The sequence below is a fragment of the Oncorhynchus mykiss genome, chromosome 15 (assembly GCF_057628025.1).
Source record: "Oncorhynchus mykiss isolate SJ-2025 chromosome 15, ASM5762802v1, whole genome shotgun sequence".
Lineage (NCBI taxonomy): Eukaryota > Metazoa > Chordata > Actinopteri > Salmoniformes > Salmonidae > Oncorhynchus > Oncorhynchus mykiss.
In genome coordinates this window covers 75,910,048-75,935,000 of record NC_143036.1, presented here as the reverse complement: position 1 = coordinate 75,935,000, position 24,953 = coordinate 75,910,048, and the positions used below count along the sequence as shown (strand labels likewise).

The 24,953-nt window shown below is 41.2% G+C and overlaps 1 protein-coding gene across 1 annotated transcript in view; it reads left to right on the top strand.

Moving 5' to 3' along the window:
- The window catches only part of LOC110513258 (voltage-dependent calcium channel subunit alpha-2/delta-4), a 42,081-nt gene extending 24,018 nt beyond the window's left edge, over positions 1 to 18,063 (top strand). The window contains exons 11-21 of the mRNA XM_090199045.1: positions 5,117 to 5,250; positions 7,801 to 7,878; positions 8,335 to 8,415; positions 8,570 to 8,731; positions 9,319 to 9,390; positions 13,846 to 13,907; positions 14,031 to 14,098; positions 14,641 to 14,686; positions 14,827 to 14,924; positions 15,019 to 15,112; positions 17,852 to 18,063. Of these exons, the coding sequence (XP_090055171.1) occupies positions 5,117 to 5,250; positions 7,801 to 7,878; positions 8,335 to 8,415; positions 8,570 to 8,731; positions 9,319 to 9,390; positions 13,846 to 13,907; positions 14,031 to 14,098; positions 14,641 to 14,686; positions 14,827 to 14,924; positions 15,019 to 15,112; positions 17,852 to 17,948 (992 nt within the window). The 3' untranslated portion in view covers positions 17,949 to 18,063. The remainder of the gene's footprint in view (positions 1 to 5,116; positions 5,251 to 7,800; positions 7,879 to 8,334; positions 8,416 to 8,569; positions 8,732 to 9,318; positions 9,391 to 13,845; positions 13,908 to 14,030; positions 14,099 to 14,640; positions 14,687 to 14,826; positions 14,925 to 15,018; positions 15,113 to 17,851) is intronic.
- Positions 18,064 to 24,953: the final 6,890 nt, after the last annotated feature.

Sequence of the window (24,953 nt, the reverse complement as noted above, 5' to 3'; positions counted from 1 at the left end):
CTACAACCCTACAACCCACTGTATAGCAGTAATACTGTTCTACAACCCACTGTATAGCAGTAACCCTGTTCTACAACCCACTGTATAGCAGTAACCCTGTTCTACAACCTTACTGTATAGCAGTAACCCTGTTCTACAACCCCACTGTATGGCAGTAACCCTGTTCTACAACCCACTGTATAGCAGTAACCCTGTTCTACAACCCACTGTATAGCAGTAACCCTGTTCTACAACCCACTGTATAGCAGTAACACTGTTCTGCAGGTCTGTTTGCAGCGCTGCATCTTCTGTGACCCCTCATCCTGACCCAGTAAATTATGACCCCTCATCCTGACCCAGTAAAATATGACCCCTCATCCTGACCCAGTAAATTATGACCCCTCATCCTGACCCAGTAAAATATGACCCCTCATCCTGACCCAGTAAAATATGACCCCTCATCCTGACCCAGTAAATTATGACCCCTCATCCTGACCCAGTAAAATATGACCCCTCATCCTGACCCAGTAAAATATGACCCCTCATCCTGACCCAGTAAAATATGACCCCTCATCCTGACCCAGTAAAATATGACCCCTCATCCTGACCCAGTAGAACATAACCCCTCATCCTGACCCAGTAAAATATGACCCCTCATCCTGACCCAGTAAAATATGACCCCTCATCCTGACCCAGTAAAATATGACCCCTCATCCTGACCCAGTAAAATATGACCCCTCATCCTGACCCAGTAGAACATAACCCCTCATCCTGACCCAGTAAATTATGACCCCTCATCCTGACCCAGTAGAATATGACCCCTCATCCTGACCCAGTAAAATATGACCCCTCATCCTGACCCAGTCAAACATGACCCCTCATCCTGACCCAGTAGAACATGACCCCTCATCCTGACCCAGTAAAATATGACCCCTCATCCTGACCCAGTCAAATATGACCCCTCATCCTGACCCAGTAGAACATGACCCCTCATCCTGACCCAGTAGAACATAACCCCTCATCCTGACCCAGTCAAATATGGCCCCTCATCCTGACCCAGTAAAATATGACCCCTCATCCTGACCCAGTAGAACATAACCCCTCATCCTGACCCAGTAGAACATGACCCCTCATCCTGACCCAGTCAAATATGACCCCTCATCTTGACCCAGTAGAATATGACCCCTCATCCTGACCCAGGTAAATATGACCCCTCATCCTGACCCAGTAGAACATAACCCCTGAACATGACCCCTCATCCTGACCCAGTCAAATATGACCCCTCATCTTGACCCAGTCGAATATGACCCCTCATCCTGACCCAGGTAAATATGACCCCTCATCCTGACCCAGTAGAACATGACCCCTCATCCTGACCCAGTCAAATATGACCCCTCATCTTGACCCAGTAGAATATGACCCCTCATCCTGACCCAGGTAAATATGACCCCTCATCCTGACCCAGTCAAATATGACCCCTCATCCTGACCCAGTCAAATATGACCCCTCATCCTGACCCAGTCAAATATGACCCCTCATCCTGACCCAGTCAAATGTGCTCTATATGAATAGACAGTAATCAGTCTTAATCGACATCCATAGCAACACAGTCCTCCCATCTGTATGTAGTGAGACATAGCAACACAGTCCTCCCATCTGTATGTAATGAGACATAGTAACACAGTCCTCCCATCTGTATGTAATGAGACATAGTAACACAGCCCTCCCATCTGTATGTAATGAGACATAGTAACACAGTCCCCCCATCTGTATAATCACTGTATGTAATGAGACATAGTAACACAGTCCTCCCATCTGTATGTAATGAGACATAGTAACACAGCCCTCCCATCTGTATATAGTGAGACATAGTAACACAGTCCTCCCATCTGTATGTAGTGAGACATAGTAACACAGTCCTCCCATCTGTATGTAGTGAGACATAGTAACACAGTCCTCCCATCTGTATAATCACTGTATGTAGTGAGACATAGTAACACAGTCCTCCCATCTGTATAATCACTGTATGTAGTGAGACATTGTAACACAGTCCTCCCATCTGTATAATCACTGTATGTAGTGAGACATAGTAACACAGTCCTCCCATCTGTATGTAGTGAGACATAGTAACACAGTCCTCCCATCTGTATAATCACTGTATGTAGTGAGACATCGTTACACCATCCTCCTATCTGTATAATCACTGTATGTAATGAGACATAGTAACACAGTCCTCCCATCTGTATAATCACTGTATGTAGTGAGACATAGTTACACAGTCCTCCCATCTGTATAATCACTGTATGTAATGAAACATAGTAACACAGTCCTCCCATCTGTATAATCACTGTATGTCGTGAGACATCGTTACACAGTCCTCCCATCTGTATGTAGTGAGACATAGTAACACAGTCCTCCCATCTGTATGTAGTGAGACATAGTAAAACAGCCCTCCCATCTGTATAATCACTGTATGTAGTGAGACATCGTTACACAGTCCTCCCATCTGTATAATCAATGTATGTAGTGAGACATAGTAACACAGTCCTCCCATCTGTATGTAGTGAGACATAGTTACACAGTCCTCCCATCTGTATAATCACTGTATGTAATGAGACATAGTAACACAGTCCTCCCATCTGTATGTAGTGAGACATAGTAACACAGTCCTCCCATCTGTATGTAGTGAGACATAGTAACACAGTCCTCCCATCTGTATGTAGTGAGACATAGTAACACAGTCCTCCCATCTGTATGTAGTGAGACATAGTAACACAGTCCTCCCATCTGTATGTAGTGAGACATAGTAACACAGTTCCCCATCTGTATGTAGTGAGACATAGTAACACAGTCCTCCCATCTGTATAATCACTATATGTAGTGAGACATAGTAACACAGTCCTCCCATCTGTATGATCACTGTATGTAGTGAGACATAGTAACACAGTCCTCCCATCTGTATAATCACTGTATGTAGTGAGACATCGTTACACAGTCCTCCCATCTGTATAATCAATGTATGTAGTGAGACATAGTAACACAGTCCCCCCATCTGTATGTAGTGAGACATAGTTACACAGTCCTCCCATCTGTATAATCACTGCATGTAGTGAGACATAGTAACACAGTCCTCCCATCTGTATGATCACTGTATGTAGTGAGACATAGTTACACAGTCCTCCCATCTGTATAATCACTGTATGTAGTGAGACATAGTAAAACAGTCCTCCCATCTGTATGTAGTGAGACATAGTTACACAGTCCTCCCATCTGTATAATCACTGTATGTAGTGAGACATTGTAACACAGTCCTCCCATCTGTATAATCACTGTATGTAGTGAGACATAGTAACACAGTCCTCCCATCTGTATGTAGTGAGACATAGTAAAACAGTCCTCCCATCTGTATAATCACTGTATGTAGTGAGACATCGTTACACCATCCTCCCATCTGTATAATCACTGTATGTAATGAGACATAGTAACACAGTCCTCCCATCTGTATAATCACTGTATGTAGTGAGACATAGTTACACAGTCCTCCCATCTGTATAATCACTGTATGTAATGAGACATAGTAACACAGTCCTCCCATCTGTATAATCACTGTATGTAGTGAGACATAGTAACACAGTCCTCCCATCTGTATGTAGTGAGACATAGTAAAACAGTCCTCCCATCTGTATAATCACTGTATGTAGTGAGACATCGTTACACAGTCCTCCCATCTGTATAATCAATGTATGTAGTGAGACATAGTAACACAGTCCCCCCATCTGTATGTAGTGAGACATAGTTACACAGTCCTCCCATCTGTATAATCACTGTATGTAATGAGACATAGTAACACAGTCATCCCATCTGTATGTAGTGAGACATAGTAACACAGTCCTCCCATCTGTATGTAGTGAGACATAGTAACACAGTCCTCCCATCTGTATGTAGTGAGACATAGTAACACAGTCCTCCCATCTGTATGTAGTGAGACATAGTAACACAGTCCCCCCATCTGTATGTAGTGAGACATAGTAACACAGTCCTCCCATCTGTATGTAGTGAGACATAGTAACACAGTCCTCCCATCTGTATGTAATGAGACATAGTAACACAGTCCTCCCATCTGTATAATCACTGCATGTAGTGAGACATAGTAACACAGTCCTCCCATCTGTATGTAGTGAGACATAGTAACACAGTCCTCCCATCTGTATAATCACTATATGTAGTGAGACATAGTAACACAGTCCTCCCATCTGTATAATCACTATATGTAGTGAGACATAGTAACACAGTCCTCCCATCTGTATAATCACTATATGTAGTGAGACATAGTTACACAGTCCTCCCATCTGTATAATCACTGTATGTAGTGAGACATCGTTACACAGTCCTCCCATCTGTATAATCACTGTATGTAATGAGACATATTAACACAGTCCTCCCATCTGTATAATCACTATATGTAGTGAGACATCGTTACACAGTCCTCCCATCTGTATGTAGTGAGACATAGTAACACAATCCTCCCATCTGTATGTAATGAGACATAGTAACACAGTCCTCCCATCTGTATAATCACTGTATGTAGTGAGACATAGTAACACAGTCCTTCACTCTTCAATCCCAATGACTGGGGCAGGAGGGCTTAATGGAGTGTTGTTATAACTGGTTTATCCCCTGTAAGCCTGAACACCAGCCTACCCTGTACAACAACACAACACTGTCTGAATCCTTTTCATTATGTGACTGCTGAGAATCTACACTCAGTCTGAATACTCCACCAATACCACAGTGATAGATCATTAATCCTGTGTGTGCGGTAGAGAGAGAGATTACTGCTGTGTTTGCATACTCTGGGCTGGAAAAAGAGAGAGAATAAATGGTCAGGATTAGCTGTGCTAATAGCTGTGCTGCCCTCCTGTGGACGGTGAGGATAATGCACCCCACTAATAATCATCTTAACATGTGGACTGAGCTCAACACAAACACTCACTTATCACTGTCAATTATACCCCAAAGCCCATCTGCTAATGCAGTTTTGTGTGTGTGTGTGTGTGTGTGTGTGTGTGTGTGTGTGTGTGTGTGTGTGTGTGTGTGTGTGTATTGTCATATACCCTGTATACCTTGTCCCATACAGGTTACTACACACACGTCTCCACGCTGGCCGATGTTCAGGAGAATGTCATGGAGTACCTTCACGTTCTGAGTCGACCAATGGTCATCAACCATGATCATGACATCATCTGGACAGAGGCTTACATGGACAGTGCGGTGAGATTCTCTCTCTCCTCTCTCTTTTTTGTCTTTGTCTCTCTCTCTCTTTCTGACCCTCTCACTGTCTCACATCCTGTCTCTCTCTCTCTTTCTGACCCTCTCACTGTCTCTCATCCTGTCTCTCTCTCTTTCTGACCCTCTAACTGTCTCACATCCTGTCTCTTTCTCTCTTTCTGACCCTCTCACTGTCTCACATCCTGTCTCTCTCTCTTTCTGACCCTCTCACTGTCTCGCATTCTGTCTCTCTCCCGGTCTCTCTCTTTGTCTCTCTCTCTCTTTGTATCTCATTCTGATCTGTTTCTCTGTTTGTCTTCATCTGTATATTGTTTTATCTTATGTCTCCATTTCCATGTCTTCTATTCTGTTGTTTGTCTGTTCTCTCCTTCTCATCTGTGTCTTGTTCTCTCTCTCTCTCTCTCTCTCTCTCTCTCTCTCTCTCTCTCTCTCTGTCTCTCTCTCTCTGTCTCTCTCTCTCTCTCTCTGTCTCTTTTGCTCTGTCTCTTTCGCTCTGTCTCTTTCGCACTCACTCACTCACTCACTCACTCACTCACTCCCTCCCTCCCTCACTCCGCCAGCTGCCCAACACAGCAGAGGTAAAGTCTGGGCTCTGTCTAACCCTTTAGAGATCTTTAGTAAAGGTTCCATAGAAAGTGTTCACTAGCTCCTCAGCTTTTCACATGTAGCTGTTAGAAAATAGCTGCTAGTTTGGTCCAGTATACAGTTGTATTATAGAACTAGATCATGTTGGAGCTCTCCATTTCATTGTACTGTGTACTCTACACTGTATCCTGTGTACTCTACAGTGTACTCTACACTGTATACTGTGTACTCTACACTGTATCCTGTGTACTCTACACTGTATCCTGTGCATATGACGAATAAACCTGAATTGGCTAGATGTGTTTATAGTGTCAGACACTAACTAGTCTTCCTCTGTACCTGACAGTAGATGTGTTTATAGTGTCAGACACTAGTCTTCCTCTGTACCTGACAGTAGATGTGTTTATAGTGTCAGACACTAACTAGTCTTCCTCTGTACCTGACAGTAGATGTGTTTATAGTGTCAGACACTAACTAGTCTTCCTCTGTACCTGACAGTAGATGTGTTTATAGTGTCAGACACTAGTCTTCCTCTGTACCTGACAGTAGATGTGTTTATAGTGTCAGACACTAACTAGTCTTCCTCTGTACCTGACAGTAGATGTGTTTATAGTGTCAGACACCAACTAGTCTTCCTCTGTACCTGACAGTAGATGTGTTTATAGTGTCAGACACTAACTAGTCTTCCTCTGTACCTGACAGTAGATGTGTTTATAGTGTCAGACACTAACTAGTCTTCCTCTGTACCTGACAGTAGATGTGTTTATAGTGTCAGACACTAACTAGTCTTCCTCTGTACCTGACAGTAGATGTGTTTATAGTGTCAGACACTAACTAGTCTTCCTCTGTACCTGACAGTAGATGTGTTTATAGTGTCAGACACTAACTAGTCTTCCTCTGTACCTGACAGTAGATGTGTTTATAGTGTCAGACACTAACTAGTCTTCCTCTGTACCTGACAGTAGATGTGTTTATAGTGTCAGACACTAGTCTTCCTCTGTACCTGACAGTAGATGTGTTTATAGTGTCAGACACTAACTAGTCTTCCTCTGTACCTGACAGTAGATGTGTTTATAGTGTCAGACACTAACTAGTCTTCCTCTGTACCTGACAGTAGATGTGTTTATAGTGTCAGACACTAACTAGTCTTCCTCTGTACCTGACAGTAGATGTGTTTATAGTGTCAGACACTAACTAGTCTTCCTCTGTACCTGACAGTAGATGTGTTTATAGTGTCAGACACTAACTAGTCTTCCTCTGTACCTGACAGTAGATGTGTTTATAGTGTCAGACACCAACTAGTCTTCCTCTGTACCTGACAGTAGATGTGTTTATAGTGTCAGACACTAGTCTTCCTCTGTACCTGACAGTAGATGTGTTTATAGTGTCAGACACTAACTAGTCTTCCTCTGTACCTGACAGTAGATGTGTTTATAGTGTCAGACACTAACTAGTCTTCCTCTGTACCTGACAGTAGATGTGTTTATAGTGTCAGACACTAACTAGTCTTCCTCTGTACCTGACAGTAGATGTGTTTATAGTGTCAGACACCAACTAGTCTTCCTCTGTACCTGACAGTAGATGTGTTTATAGTGTCAGACACTAACTAGTCTTCCTCTGTACCTGACAGTAGATGTGTTTATAGTGTCAGACACTAGTCTTCCTCTGTACCTGACAGTAGATGTGTTTATAGTGTCAGACACTAACTAGCCTTCCTCTGTACCTGACAGTAGATGTGTTTATAGTGTCAGACACTAACTAGTCTTCCTCTGTACCTGACAGTAGATGTGTTTATAGTGTCAGACACTAACTAGTCTTCCTCTGTACCTGACAGTAGATGTGTTTATAGTGTCAGACACCAACTAGTCTTCCTCTGTACCTGACAGTAGATGTGTTTATAGTTTCCCAGTGGTATCAGACACTAACTGTGTTCCTGTTCCTTCCCAGCTGTTCAACACACAGGCTCAGAGCCTGCTCCTCATGACCTCTGTGGCCATGCCTGTGTTCAGCAAGAAGAAGGAGACGGTGAGTGGGGGTCTGGGCTGAGTCCCATAGGGCTCTGGTCAAAAGTAGTCCACTATATAGGTAATAGGGCTCTGGTCAAAAGTAGTCAACTATATAGGGAATAGGGCTCTGGTCTAAAGTAGTGCACTATATGGAGAATAGGGCTCTGGTCAAAAGTAGTCCACTATATAGGGAATAGGGCTCTGGTCTAAAGTAGTGCACTATATAGTAAATAGGGCTCTGGTCTAAAGTAGTGCACTATATAGGGAATAGGGCTCTGGTCTAAAGTAGTGCACTATATAGGGAATAGGGCTCTGGTCTAAAGTAGTGCACTATATAGGGAATAGGGTTCCGTTTGGGACGCATACCCTACAGTGGAGCTAAATCAACAACGCAATTAATGACAGGCCGGGGCTGAGTCATGGTACTGTAGGCTAATGGACCCATCCTTGTCTCTCTCTGTCTTTCTGCATCCAGCTGTCTCATGGTATTCTGCTGGGGGTGGTGGGGACTGATGTTCCTCTGAGAGAACTGATGAGGCTGGCTCCTAGATACAAGGTACCAACAACCCTTCATCTCTTAGAACAACACGTTCCTGTCGTCTTTGATGTCCTTCTACAGAGCTGTCTGCTCTGTACTGCACCTTAACGACTGTCTGACCTCTCTGACCCCTCTTTCATGAGATCCATGTCTCCCTGTGTGTCTCCGATAGCTGGGTGTCCATGGTTACGCCTTCCTCAACACCAACAACGGTTATATCCTCGCCCACCCTGCCCTCCGACCCCTGTATAAGGAGGGAAAGAAGCTGAAGCCAAAACCCAACTACAACAGTGTTGATCTGGCTGAGGTGGAGTGGGAGGACACGGATGAGACGGTGAGTAATCACACACACACACACACGCGCACGCACATACACATACACATACACACACAAGCACAGGCATAAAAGCACACACAAACACACACAGGCACACGCAAACATACACACACACAAGCACACGCACACAGGCATGAAGGCACACGCACACAGACACACACACACACAAGCACACGCACACAGGCATGAAGGCACACACACACACACACACACACACACACACACATACACACACAGGCACACGCACACAGGCACACACACACTCACAAATACACACTCAGGCACACACTCACAAATACACACTCAGGCACACACACACACACTCACAAATACACACTCAGGCACACACACACAGACACACACATACACACACACACACAAGCACACACACACAGGCATAAAGGCACACACACACACACACATACACACACACACACACACACACACACACACACACACACACACACACACACACAGAACATACACACACACACACACACACACACACACACACATTCACACTTTTCTTATTCACAGCCACAGAAGACCGTCTCTGATTGTGGCCTTGTGTATTTTCCTTCCAGTTGAGGACTGCCATGGTAAAAGGAGAGACAGGTACTCTGTCCTTAGACGTCAGAGCCACTGTAGAGAAAGGGGTAAGTTATTATTAACACAGCAGTAGACCCAGTACAATATAACATTACATAGTTATTAACACAGCATAGTTATTAACACAGCATAGTTATTATTAACATAGCAGTAGACCCAGTACAAGGTGACATTACATAGTTATTAACACAACAGTAGTCCCAGTACAAGGTGACATTACATAGTTATTAACACAGCAGTAGTCCCAGTACAAGGTGGCATTACATAGTTATTAACACAGCAGTAGTCCCAGTACAAGGTGGCATTACATAGTTATTAACACAGCAGTAGTCCCAGTACAAGGTGACATTACATAGTTATTAACACAGCAGTAGTCCCAGTACAAGGTGGCATTACATAGTTATTAACACAGCAGTAGTCCCAGTACAAGGTGACATTACATAGTTATTAACACAGCAGTAGACCCAGTACAAGGTGACATTACATAGTTATTAACACAGCAGTAGACCCAGTACAAGGTGACATTACATAGTTATTATTAACACAGCAGTAGACCCAGTACAAGGTGACATTACATAGTTATTAACACAGCAGTAGACCCAGTACAAGGTGACATTACATAGTTATTATTAACACAGCAGTAGACCCAGTACAAGGTGACATTACATAGTTATTAACACAGCAGTAGTCCCAGTACAAGGTGGCATTACATAGTTATTAACACAGCAGTAGTCCCAGTACAAGGTGACATTACATAGTTATTAACACAGCAGTAGTCCCAGTACAAGGTGACATTACATAGTTATTAACACAGCAGTAGTCCCAGTACAAGGTGACATTACATAGTTATTAACACAGCAGTAGACCCAGTACAAGGTGACATTACATAGTTATTAACACAGCAGTAGACCCAGTACAAGGTGACATTACATAGTTATTAACACAGCAGTAGTCCCAGTACAAGGTGACATTACATAGTTATTATTAACACAGCAGTAGACCCAGTACAAGGTGACATTACATAGTTATTAACACAGCAGTAGTCCCAGTACAAGGTGACATTACATAGTTATTATTAACACAGCAGTAGACCCAGTACAAGGTGACATTACATAGTTATTAACACAGCAGTATACCCAGTACAAGGTGACATTACATAGTTATTATTAACACAGCAGTAGACCCAGTACAAGGTGACATTACATAGTTATTAACACAGCAGTAGTCCCAGTACAAGGTGGCATTACATAGTTATTAACACAGCAGTAGTCCCAGTACAAGGTGACATTACATAGTTATTATTAACACAGCAGTAGACCCAGTACAAGGTGACATTACATAGTTATTAACACAGCAGTAGTCCCAGTACAAGGTGACATTACATAGTTATTATTAACACAGCAGTAGACCCAGTACAAGGTGACATTACATAGTTATTAACACAGCAGTAGACCCAGTACAAGGTGACATTACATAGTTATTAACACAGCAGTAGTCCCAGTACAAGGTGGCATTACATAGTTATTAACACAGCAGTAGACCCAGTACAAGGTGACATTACATAGTTATTAATACAGCAGTAGTCCCAGTACAAGGTGACATTACATAGTTATTAACACAGCAGTAGTCCCAGTACAAGGTGACATTACATAGTTATTAACACAGCAGTAGTCCCAGTACAAGGTGACATTACATAGTTATTAATACAGCAGTAGTCCCAGTACAAGGTGGCATTACATAGTTATTAACACAGCAGTAGTCCCAGTACAAGGTGGCATTACATAGTTATTAACACAGCAGTAGACCCAGTACAAGGTGACATTACATAGTTATTAATACAGCAGTAGTCCCAGTACAAGGTGACATTACATAGTTATTAACACAGCAGTAGTCCCAGTACAAGGTGACATTACATAGTTATTAATACAGCAGTAGTCCCAGTACAAGGTGACATTACATAGTTATTAACACAGCAGTAGTCCCAGTACAAGGTGACATTACATAGTTATTAATACAGCAGTAGTCCCAGTACAAGGTGACATTACATAGTTATTAACACAGCAGTAGTCCCAGTACAAGGTGACATTACATAGTTATTAACACAGCAGTAGACCCAGTACAAGGTGACATTACATAGTTATTAATACAGCAGTAGACCCAGTACAAGGTGACATTACATAGTTATTAACACAGCAGTAGACCCAGTACAAGGTGACATTACATAGTTATTAACACAGCAGTAGACCCAGTACAAGGTGACATTACATAGTTATTAACACAGCAGTAGTCCCAGTACAAGGTGGCATTACATAGTTATTATTAACACAGCAGTAGTCCCAGTACAAGGTGACAATACATAGTTATTAACACAGCAGTAGTCCCAGTACAAGGTGACATTACATAGTTATTATTAATACAGCAGTAGACCCAGTACAAGGTGACATTACATAGTTATTAACACAGCAGTAGTCCCAGTACAAGGTGACATTACATAGTTATTATTAATACAGCAGTAGACCCAGTACAAGGTGACATTACATAGTTATTAACACAGCAGTAGACCCAGTACAAGGTGACATTACATAGTTATTAACACAGCAGTAGTCCCAGTACAAGGTTACATTACATAGTTATTAACACAGCAGTAGTCCCAGTACAAGGTGACATTACATAGTTATTATTAATACAGCAGTAGACCCAGTACAAGGTGACATTACATAGTTATTAACACAGCAGTAGTCCCAGTACAAGGTGACATTACATAGTTATTATTAATACAGCAGTAGACCCAGTACAAGGTGACATTACATAGTTATTAACACAGCAGTAGTCCCAGTACAAGGTGACATTACATAGTTATTAATACAGCAGTAGTCCCAGTACAAGGTGACATTACATAGTTATTATTAACATAGCAGTAGACCCAGTACAAGGTGACATTACATAGTTATTATTAACACAGCAGTAGTCCCAGTACAAGGTGACATTACATAGTTATTAACACAGCAGTAGTCCCAGTACAAGGTGACATTACATAGTTATTATTAATATAGCAGTAGACCCAGTACAAGGTGACATTACATAGTTATTAACACAGCAGTAGTCCCAGTACAAGGTGACATTGCATAGTTATTAACACAGCAGTAGTCCCAGTACAAGGTGACATTACATAGTTATTAACACAGCAGTAGACCCAGTACAAGGTGACATTACATAGTTATTAACACAGCAGTAGACCCAGTACAAGGTGACATTACATAGTTATTAACACAGCATAGTTATTATTAACACAGCAGTAGTCCCAGTACAAGGTGACATTACATAGTTATTAACACAGCAGTAGTCCCAGTACAAGGTGACATTACATAGTTATTAACACAGCAGTAGACCCAGTACAAGGTGACATTACATAGTTATTATTAACACAGCAGTAGTCCCAGTACAAGGTGACATTACATAGTTATTATTAACACAGCAGTAGTCCCAGTACAAGGTGACATTACATAGTTATTATTCACACAGCAGTAGTCCCAGTACAAGGTGACATTACATAGTTATTATTAATACAGCAGTAGTCCCAGTACAAGGTGACATTACATATTATTAATACAGCAGTAGACCCAGTACAAGGTGACATTACATAGTTATTATTAACACAGCAGTAGTCCCAGTACAAGGTGACATTACATAGTTATTATTAACACAGCAGTAGTCCCAGTACAAGGTGACATTACATAGTTATTATTCACACAGCAGTAGTCCCAGTACAAGGTGACATTACATAGTTATTATTAATACAGCAGTAGTCCCAGTACAAGGTGACATTACATATTATTAATACAGCAGTAGTCCCAGTACAAGGTGACATTACATAGTTATTAACACAGCAGTAGACCCAGTACAAGGTGACATTACATAGTTATTATTAATACAGCAGTAGTCCCAGTACAAGGTGACATTACATATTATTAATACAGCAGTAGTCCCAGTACAAGGTGACATTACATAGTTATTATTAACACAGCAGTAGTCCCAGTACAAGGTGACATTACATAGTTATTAACACAGCAGTAGTCCCAGTACAAGGTGACATTACATAGTTATTAACACAGCAGTAGTCCCAGTACAAGGTGACATTACATAGTTATTATTAACACAGCAGTAGTCCCAGTACAAGGTGACATTACATAGTTATTATTAACACAGCAGTAGTCCCAGTACAAGGTGACATTACATAGTTATTATTAACACAGCAGTAGTCCCAGTACAAGGTGACATTACATAGTTATTAACACAGCAGTAGTCCCAGTACAAGGTGACATTACATAGTTATTAACACAGCAGTAGTCCCAGTACAAGGTGACATTACATAGTTATTAACACAGCAGTAGACCCAGTACAAGGTGACATTACATAGTTATTAACACAGCAGTAGTCCCAGTACAAGGTGACATTACATAGAGCCTACTACCACCTTTAAGAGCTGTTTATTCCCCTACCAGAGAAGAGTCATGTTCCTGAAGAATGACTACTTCTACACAACCATCAACGAGACGCCGTTCAGGTTGGTCCAATCAACACGGACAACGTAACATTCTTCTTCTATGTAGACGTCTCATAAACAGTTATAATGTGGAAAAAAAAACAACGGAAACCGTGTCAACGTGTAATGTGTGTGTCTCTACAGTCTTGGCATGGTGCTGACCAGAGGGCACGGAGAATACATCTTCATAGGGAACGTGTCTGTCAGGGAAGGTAAGTCGTCTGTCTTGAACAACAAACACTGCAGTATAACTACTAAACCAGGGTGTTTTCATCCACAGGCCTCTGCAGTATAACTACTAAACTAGGGTGGTATAACTTGTCGATCCACAGGCCTCTGCAGTATAACTACTAAACTAGGGTGTTATAACTTGTGTCCATCCACAGGCCTCTGCAGTTTAACTACTAAACCAGGGTGTTATAACTTGTGTCCATCCACAGGCCTCTGCAGTATAACTGCTAAACCATGGTGTTATAACTTGTTTTCATCCACAGGCCTCTGCAGTTTAACTACTAAACTAGGGTGTTTTCATCCACAGGCCTCTGCAGTATAACTACTAAACCAGGGTGTTATAACTTGTGTCCATCCACAGGCCTCTGCAGTTTAACTACTAAACCAGGGTGTTATAACTTGTGTCCATCCACAGGCCTCTGCAGTATAACTGCTAAACCAGGGTGTTATAACTTGTTTTCATCCACAGGCCTCTGCAGTTTAACTACTAAACCAGGGTGTTATAACTTGTTTTCATCCACAGGCCTCAATGACCTGATGCAGCCAGATGTGTCCATCGCAAATGAGTGGTGAGTGTCTGACGAATCAGTCTCTCTCCCTATTCTTTCACTCACCAGCAAGCTATGGCCTGACTGGTACACTATTACTGGTGTGTGTGTGTGTGTGTGTGTGTGTGTGTGTGTGTGTGTGTGTGTGTGTGTGTCTACAGGACCTACTGTGAGACAGACATTGACCCTCACCACCGCAAGCTGACCCAGCTCCAGGCTGTGTTTCGATACCTCACAGGGAAGGAACCTGATCTGGAGTGTGAGCCACCCACAGTACATTCAGATATAAACACGCCATTTCAGAAAAGAGCCTTAGATTGATCTTTAACAGGAATCTCCTTCATGGTCTATAGGTGATGAGGAACTGTTGAGACAGACTCTGTTTGATGCTGTGGTCACAGCCCCCATGGAGGCTTACTGGACAGCATTGATGCTCAACCCATCTGGGTAATTACCATGGATACTACAATACCACACTAGTACACTACCACACTACTACACTGCTACACTACTACACCACTATACTACTATACTATTACACTACCACACTACTACACTGCTACACTACCACACTACTACACTGCTACACTACTACACCACTATGCTACTATACTATTACACTACCATACTACTACACTGCTACATGACTACACTACTACACTACTATACTACTACACTACTACACCACCACACTACTACACCACAACACTACTACACTACTATACTACTACACTACTACACTACTATACTACTACACCACTACACTACTATACTACTACACTACTACACCACCACACTACTACACCACAACACTACTACACTACTACACTACTACACTACTACACTACTACACTACTACACTACTACACCACCACACTACTACACCACAACACTACTACACTACTATACTACTACACTACTACACTACTACACCACCACACTACTACACTACTACACCACCACACCACTACACTACTACACTACTACACTACTACACCACCACACCACCACACTACCACACTACTACACTGCTACACTACTACACCACCACACTGCTACACTACTACACCACTATGCTACTATACTATTACACTACCATACTACTACACTACTACACCACTATACTACTACACCACTACACTACTACACTACTACACCACTATACTACTACACCACTACACTACTACACTACTACACCACTATACTACTACACCACTACACTACTACACTACTACACCACCACACTACTACACTACTACACTACTACACTACCACACCACAACACTACTACACTACTACACTACCACACCACAACACTACTATACTACTACACTACTACACTACCACACCACAACACTACTATACTAGTACACTACCGCACTACTACACTACACTTGCACAGTACCACCACTCTCTGTGGTCACATGGAGAGGCCTACCAGACAGACATGATTTTCTATCCATCTGGGTTGGTAACAGTGCTTTTTATTTTTTTTATTTGGTTTATTTCACCTTTATTTAACCAGGTAGGCCAGTTGAGAACACCTTTATTTAACCAGGTAAGCTAGTTGAGAACACCTTTATTTAACCAGGTAGGCTAGTTGAGAACACCTTTATTTAACCAGGTAGGCTAGTTGAGAACAAGTTCTCATTTACAACTGCGACCTGGCCAAGATAAAGCATAGCAGTGTGAGCAGACAACACAAAGTTACACATGGAGTAAACAATTAACAAGTCAATAACACAGTAGAAAAAAAAAGGTGAGTCTATATACATTGTGTGCAAAAAGGCATGAGAAGGTAGGCTATAACATACCATACTACTATACTACTATACTACCATACTACCATACTACTATACCACTATACTCCACCTGGGTTGGTAACAGTGCTGTAACATACCATACTACTATACTACTATACTGCCACACTACCACACTACCATACTACTATACTACCACACTACCATACTACTACACTACTATACTACTATACCACTATACTACTATACTACCACACTACTACACTACTACACTACTATACTACTATACCACTATACTACCATACTGCTATACTGCTATACTACCACACTACCATACTACTATACTACCACACTACCATACTACTACACTACTATACTACTATACCACTATACTACTATACTACCACACTACTACACTACTACACTACTATACTACTATACCACTATACTACCATACTGCTATACTACCACACTACCATACTACTATACTACCATACTACTATACTGCCATACTACTGTACTACTATACTACCATGCTACTATACTCCATCTGGGTTGGTAACAGTGCTGTAACATACCATACTACTATACTACTATACTACCATACTACTATACTCCATCTGGGTTGGTAACAGTGCTGTAACATACCATACTACTATACCCCATCTGGGTTGGTAACAGTGCTGTAACATACCAGACTATTACACTCCATCTGGGTTGGTAACAGTGCTGTAACATACCATACTACTATACTACCAGACTACTATAATCCATCTGGGTTGGTAACAGTGCTGTAACATACCATGCTACTATACTACCATACTACCATACCACTATACTCCATCTGGGTTGGTAACAGTGCTGTAACATACCATACTACTATACCCCATCTGGGTTGGTAACAGTGCTGTAACATACCATACTACTATACCCCATCTGGGTTGGTAACAGTGCTGTAACATACCATACTACTATACCCCATCTGGGTTGGTAACAGTGCTGTAACATACCAGACTATTACACTCCATCTGGGTTGGTAACAGTGCTGTAACATACCATGCTACTATACTACCAGACTACTATACTCCTTCTGGGTTGGTAACAGTGCTGTAACATACCATGCTACTATACTACCAGACTACTATACGCCATCTGGGTTGGTAACAGTGCTGTAACATACCAGACTACTATACTACTATACTACCAGACTACTATACTCCATCTGGGTTGGTAACAGTGCTGTAACATACCAGACTACTATACTCCATCTGGGTTTGTAACAGTGCTGTAACATACCATGTTGCCAATATATCCCATATTTATTATCTGTTGATACATGTTCTACATCCTTGTTTAGATTTGAATGTATGTCTGGTTATCAGATGTAGTGTTACTGCCCCTCCTTGTCTCTCCTCTGTGTGTTCAGTATGGACGAGGGGGTGGAGACTGCGTTCCTGGGCACCCGGTCTGGTCTGATGAGGGTCACCAGATACGTGGGCATTGAGAAACGTGTTGCCAAGTAAGTCAGGCCTACAGTACTGAAACACACTGGGTTGTCATCTGTTGTTTTACTGGGTTGTCTCTGCTGTACATAGGTGGCTACATTTATTATGGGTGGGTGAGTTGGTGAGTGAGTTGGTGGGTGGGTGAGTGGGTGAGTGAGTTGGTGGGTGGGTGAGTTGGTGGGTGGGTGAGTTGGTGAGTGAGTTGGTGGGTTGGTGAGTTGGTGAGTGAGTTGGTGGGTTGGTGGGTGAGTGAGTGAGTGAGTGAGTGAGTTGGTGGGTGGGTGGGTGGGTGGGTGGGTGGGTGGGTGAGTTGGTGGGTGGGTGGGTGAGTTGGTGGGTGGGTGGGTGAGTTGGTGGGTGAGTGAGTTGGTGAGTGAGTTGGTGGGTGGGTGGGTGGGTGGATGAGTGAGTTGGTGGGTGAGTTGGTGAGTGAGTGAGTTGGTGAGTGAGTGAGTTGGTGGGTGGGTGAGTGAGTGAGTCCTTTGTACAGTATAACAGTCAGAAGATACCATGACTGTAGCAGGATGGCTATAAACCACTACCTGCCAAAAGGAGATTTACTCTGTTATTCAGTCTGTCTGTAGAAACTGACTAGTCTTTCTATAGCGTACTCTACTCTCAGAGAGACTCTCATCTCTCCAGTAACTGTCCTTGTTAGGGCTCTTCAGGACTCTTCCCTGGCAGTGCCCTCTTGCCAGGCAGGGTTTAGGCTCAGAGTGACTGACACCGCAACATAATCCCACTAGCTATCAGTCATCTGATTGCTCCCGTTACTCATTGTGTAATTCTCCTCTGTGAGGGGGAGTTGTGGGCCAGCAGCTCTTTGTTGACCTTAACAGGTGTATGTCTAGAGTGTCTACAGGGTCCATTAGGAGGCTCTGTGTTTGATGGGTCTGAAGATATCAGCCTGGAGACTGACTGAGTCTCAGACGCTACCCTATTCCATATGGGCAGTACTTTTGACCGGGCCCTATGGACTCTGGTTTAGAGGTAGTGTATTATATATGGACTCTGGTTTAGAGGTAGTGTATTATATAGGCCCTATGGACTCTGGTTTAGAGGTAGTGTATTATATATGGACTCTGGTTTAGAGGTAGTGTATTATATAGGCCCTATGGACTCTGGTTTAGAGGTAGTGTATTATATATGGACTCTGGTTTAGAGGTAGTGTATTATATATGGACTCTGGTTTAGAAGTAGTGTATTATATAGGCCCTATAGACTCTGGTTAAGAGGTAGTGTATTATATATGGACTCTGGTTTAGAGGTAGTGTATTATATATGGACTCTGGTTTAGAGGTAGTGTATTATATATGGACTCTGGTTTAGAAGTAGTGTATTATATAGGCCCTATAGACTCTGGTTAAGAGGTAGTGTATTATATATGGACTCTGGTTTAGAGGTAGTGTATTATATATGGACTCTGGTTTAGAGGTAGTGTATTATATATGGACTCTGGTTTAGAGGTAGTGTATTATATAAGCCCTATGGACTCTGGTTTAGAGGTAGTGTATTATATAGGCCCTATGGACTCTGGTTTAGAGGTAGTGTATTATATAGGCCCTAATCACTCTGGTTTAGAGGTAGTGTATTATATAAGCCCTATAGACTCTGGTTTAGAGGTAGTGTATTATATAGGCCCTATGGACTCTGGTTTAGAGGTAGTGTATTATATAGGCCCTAATCACTCTGGTTTAGAGGTAGTGTATTATATAGGCCCTATGGACTCTGGTTTAGAGGTAGTGTATTATATAGGCCCTAATCACTCTGGTTTAGAGGTAGTGTATTATATAGGCCCTATGGACTCTGGTTTAGAGGTAGTGTATTATATAGGCCCTAATCACTCTGGTTTTGAGGTAGTGTATTATATAAGCCCTATAGACTCTGGTTTAGAGGTAGTGTATTATATAGGCCCTATGGACTCTGGTTTAGAGGTAGTGTATTATATAGGCCCTAATCACTCTGGTTTAGAGGTAGTGTATTATATAGGCCCTATGGACTCTGGTTTAGAGGTAGTGTATTATATAGGCCCTATGGACTCTGGTTTAGAGGTAGTGTATTATATAGGCCCTATGGACTCTGGTTTAGAGGTAGTGTATTATATAGGCCCTGTGGACTCTGGTTTAGAGGTAGTGTATTATATGTGGACTCTGGTTTAGAGGTAGTGTATTATATATGGACTCTGGTTTAGAGGTAGTGTATTATATAGGCCCTATGTACTCTGGTTTAGAGGTAGTGTATTATATAAGCCCTATGTACTCTGGTTTAGAGGTAGTGTATTATATATGTACTCTGGTTTAGAGGTAGTGTATTATATAGGCCCTATGGACTCTGGTTTAGAGGTAGTGTATTATATAGGCCCTATGGACTCTGGTTTAGAGGTAGTGTATTATATATGGACTCTGGTTTAGAGGTAGTGTATTATATATGGACTCTGGTTTAGAGGTAGTGTATTATATATGTACTCTGGTTTAGAGGTAGTGTATTATATATGTACTCTGGTTTAGAGGTAGTGTATTATATAGGCCCTATGGACTCTGGTTTAGAGGTAGTGTATTATATAGGCCCTATGGACTCTGGTTTAGAGGTAGTGTATTATATATGGACTCTGGTTTAGAGGTAGTTTATTATATATGGACTCTGGTTTAGAAGTAGTGTATTATATAGGCCCTATAGACTCTGGTTTAGAGGTAGTGTATTATATATGGACTCTGGTTTAGAGGTAGTGTATTATATATGGACTCTGGTTTAGAGTTAGTGTATTATATAAGCCATATGGACTCTGGTTTAGAGGTAGTGTATTATATAGGCCCTATAGACTCTGGTTTAGAGGTAGTGTATTATATAGGCCCTATGGACTCTGGTTTTGAGGTAGTGTATTATATAGGCCCTAATCACTCTGGTTTAGAGGTAGTGTATTATATAGGCCCTATGGACTCTGGTTTAGAGGTAGTGTATTATATAGGCCCTATGGACTATGGTTTAGAGGTAGTGTATTATATAGGCCCTATGACTCTGGTTTAGAGGTAGTGTATTATATAGGCCCTGTGGACTCTGGTTTAGAGGTAGTGTATTATATGTGGACTCTGGTTTAGAGGTAGTGTATTATATATGGACTCTGGTTTAGAGGTAGTGTATTATATAGGCCCTATGTACTCTGGTTTAGAGGTAGTGTATTATATAGGCCCTATGTACTCTGGTTTAGAGGTAGTGTATTATATATGTACTCTGGTTTAGAGGTAGTGTATTACATAGGCCCTATGGACTCTGGTTTAGAGGTAGTGTATTATATATGTACTCTGGTTTAGAGGTAGTGTATTATATATGGACTCTGGTTTAGAGGTAGTGTATTATATAGGCCCTATGGACTCTGGTTTAGAGGTAGTGTATTATATAGGCCCTATGGACTCTGGTTTAGAGGTAGTGTATTATATATGGACTCTGGTTTAGAGGTAGTGTATTATATAGGCCCTATGGACTCTGGTTTAGAGGTAGTGTATTATATAGGCCCTATGGACTCTGGTTTAGAGGTAGTGTATTATAAAGGCCCTATGGACTCTGGTTTAGAGGTAGTGTATTATATAGGCCCTATGGACTCTGGTTTAGAGGTAGTGTATTATATGGACTCTGGTTTAGAGGTAGTGTATTATATATGGACTCTGGTTTAGAGGTAGTGTATTATATAGGCCCTATGGACTCTGGTTTAGAGGTAGTGTATTATATAGGCCCTATAGACTCTGGTTTAGAGGTAGTGTATTATATATGGACTCTGGTTTAGAGGTAGTGTATTATATATGGACTCTGGTTTAGAGGTAGTGTATTATATATGGACTCTGGTTTAGAGGTAGTGTATTATATATGGACTCTGGTTTAGAGGTAGTGTATTATATATGGACTCTGGTTTAGAGGTAGTGTATTATATAAGCCCTATGGACTCTGGTTTAGAGGTAGTGTATTATATAGGCCCTATAGACTCTGGTTTAGAGGTAGTGTATTATATATGGACTCTGGTTTACAGGTAGTGTATTATATATGGACTCTGGTTTAGAGGTAGTGTATTATATATGGACTCTGGTTTAGAGGTAGTGTATTATATAGGCCCTATGGACTCTGGTTTAGAGGTAGTGTATTATATAGGCCCTATGGACTCTGGTTTAGAGGTAGTGTATTATATATGGACTCTGGTTTAGAGGTAGTGTATTATATAGGCCCTATAGACTCTGGTTTAGAGGTAGTGTATTATATAGGCCCTATAGACTGGTTTAGAGGTAGTGTATTATATAGGCCCTATAGACTGGTTTAGAGGTAGTGTATTATATGGACTCTGGTTTAGAGGTAGTGTATTATATATGGACTCTGGTTTAGAGGTAGTGTATTATATATGGACTCTGGTTTAGAGGTAGTGTATTATATATGGACTCTGGTTTAGAGGTAGTGTATTATATATGGACTCTGGTTTAGAGGTAGTGTATTATATATGGACTCTGGTTTAGAGGTAGTGTATTATAAAGGCCCTATGGACTCTGGTTTAGAGGTAGTGTATTATATAGGCCCTATGGACTCTGGTTTAGAGGTAGTGTATTATATATGGACTCTGGTTTAGAGGTAGTGTATTATATATGGACTCTGGTTTAGAAGTAGTGTATTATATAGGCCCTATAGACTCTGGTTTAGAGGTAGTGTATTATATAGGCCCTATGGACTCTGGTTTAGAGGTAGTGTATTATATAGGCCCTATAGACTCTGGTTTAGAGGTAGTGTATTATATATGGACTCTGGTTTAGAGGTAGTGTATTATATATGGACTCTGGTTTAGAGGTAGTGTATTATATATGGACTCTGGTTTAGAGGTAGTGTATTATATAGGCCCTATGGACTCTGGTTTAGAGGTAGTGTATTATATATGGACTCTGGTTTAGAGGTAGTGTATTATATAGGCCCTATGGACTCTGGTTTAGAGGTAGTGTATTATATATGGACTCTGGTTTAGAGGTAGTGTATTATATATGGACTCTAGTTTAGAAGTAGTGTATTATATAGGCCCTATGGACTCTGGTTTAGAGGTAGTGTATTATATAGGCCCTATGGACTCTGGTTGAGGTAGTGTATTATATATGGACTCTGGTTTAGAGGTAGTGTATTATATAGGCCCTATGGACTCTGGTTTAGAGGTAGTGTATTATATAGGCCCTATGGACTCTGGTTTAGAGGTAGTGTATTATATATGGACTCTGGTTTAGAGGTAGTGTATTATATAGGCCCTATGGACACTGGTTTAGAGGTAGTGTATTATATATGGACTCTGGTTTAGAGGTAGTGTATTATATATGGACTCTGGTTTAGAGGTAGTGTATTATATATGGACTCTGGTTTAGAGGTAGTGTATTATATATGTACTCTGGTTTAGAGGTAGTGTATTATATATGTACTCTGGTTTAGAGGTAATGTATTATATAGGCCCTATAGACTCTGGTTTAGAGGTAGTGTATTATATAGGCCCTATGGACTCTGGTTTTGAGGTAGTGTATTATATAGGCCCTATGGACTCTGGTTTAGAGGTAGTGTATTATAAAGGCCCTATGGACTCTGGTTTAGAGGTAGTGTATTATATAGGCCCTATGGACTCTGGTTTAGAGGTAGTGTATTATATATGGACTCTGGTTTAGAGGTAGTTTATTATATATGGACTCTGGTTTAGAAGTAGTGTATTATATAGGCCCTATAGACTCTGGTTTAGAGGTAGTGTATTATATATGGACTCTGGTTTAGAGGTAGTGTATTATATATGGACTCTGGTTTAGAGGTAGTGTATTATATATGGACTCTGGTTTAGAGTTAGTGTATTATATAAGCCATATGGACTCTGGTTTAGAGGTAGTGTATTATATATGGACTCTGGTTTAGAGGTAGTGTATTATATATGGACTCTGGTTTAGAGGTAGTGTATTATATATGGACTCTGGTTTAGAGGTAGTGTATTATATATGGACTCTGGTTTAGAGGTAGTGTATTATATATGGACTCTGGTTTAGAGGTAGTGTATTATAAAGGCCCTATGGACTCTGGTTTAGAGGTAGTGTATTATATAGGCCCTATGGACTCTGGTTTAGAGGTAGTGTATTATATATGGACTCTGGTTTAGAGGTAGTGTATTATATATGGACTCTGGTTTAGAAGTAGTGTATTATATAGGCCCTATAGACTCTGGTTTAGAGGTAGTGTATTATATAGGCCCTATGGACTCTGGTTTAGAGGTAGTGTATTATATAGGCCCTATAGACTCTGGTTTAGAGGTAGTGTATTATATATGGACTCTGGTTTAGAGGTAGTGTATTATATATGGACTCTGGTTTAGAGGTAGTGTATTATATATGGACTCTGGTTTAGAGGTAGTGTATTATATAGGCCCTATGGACTCTGGTTTAGAGGTAGTGTATTATATATGGACTCTGGTTTAGAGGTAGTGTATTATATAGGCCCTATGGACTCTGGTTTAGAGGTAGTGTATTATATATGGACTCTGGTTTAGAGGTAGTGTATTATATATGGACTCTAGTTTAGAAGTAGTGTATTATATAGGCCCTATGGACTCTGGTTTAGAGGTAGTGTATTATATAGGCCCTATGGACTCTGGTTGAGGTAGTGTATTATATATGGACTCTGGTTTAGAGGTAGTGTATTATATAGGCCCTATGGACTCTGGTTTAGAGGTAGTGTATTATATAGGCCCTATGGACTCTGGTTTAGAGGTAGTGTATTATATATGGACTCTGGTTTAGAGGTAGTGTATTATATAGGCCCTATGGACACTGGTTTAGAGGTAGTGTATTATATATGGACTCTGGTTTAGAGGTAGTGTATTATATATGGACTCTGGTTTAGAGGTAGTGTATTATATATGGACTCTGGTTTAGAGGTAGTGTATTATATATGTACTCTGGTTTAGAGGTAGTGTATTATATATGTACTCTGGTTTAGAGGTAGTGTATTATATAGGCCCTATAGACTCTGGTTTAGAGGTAG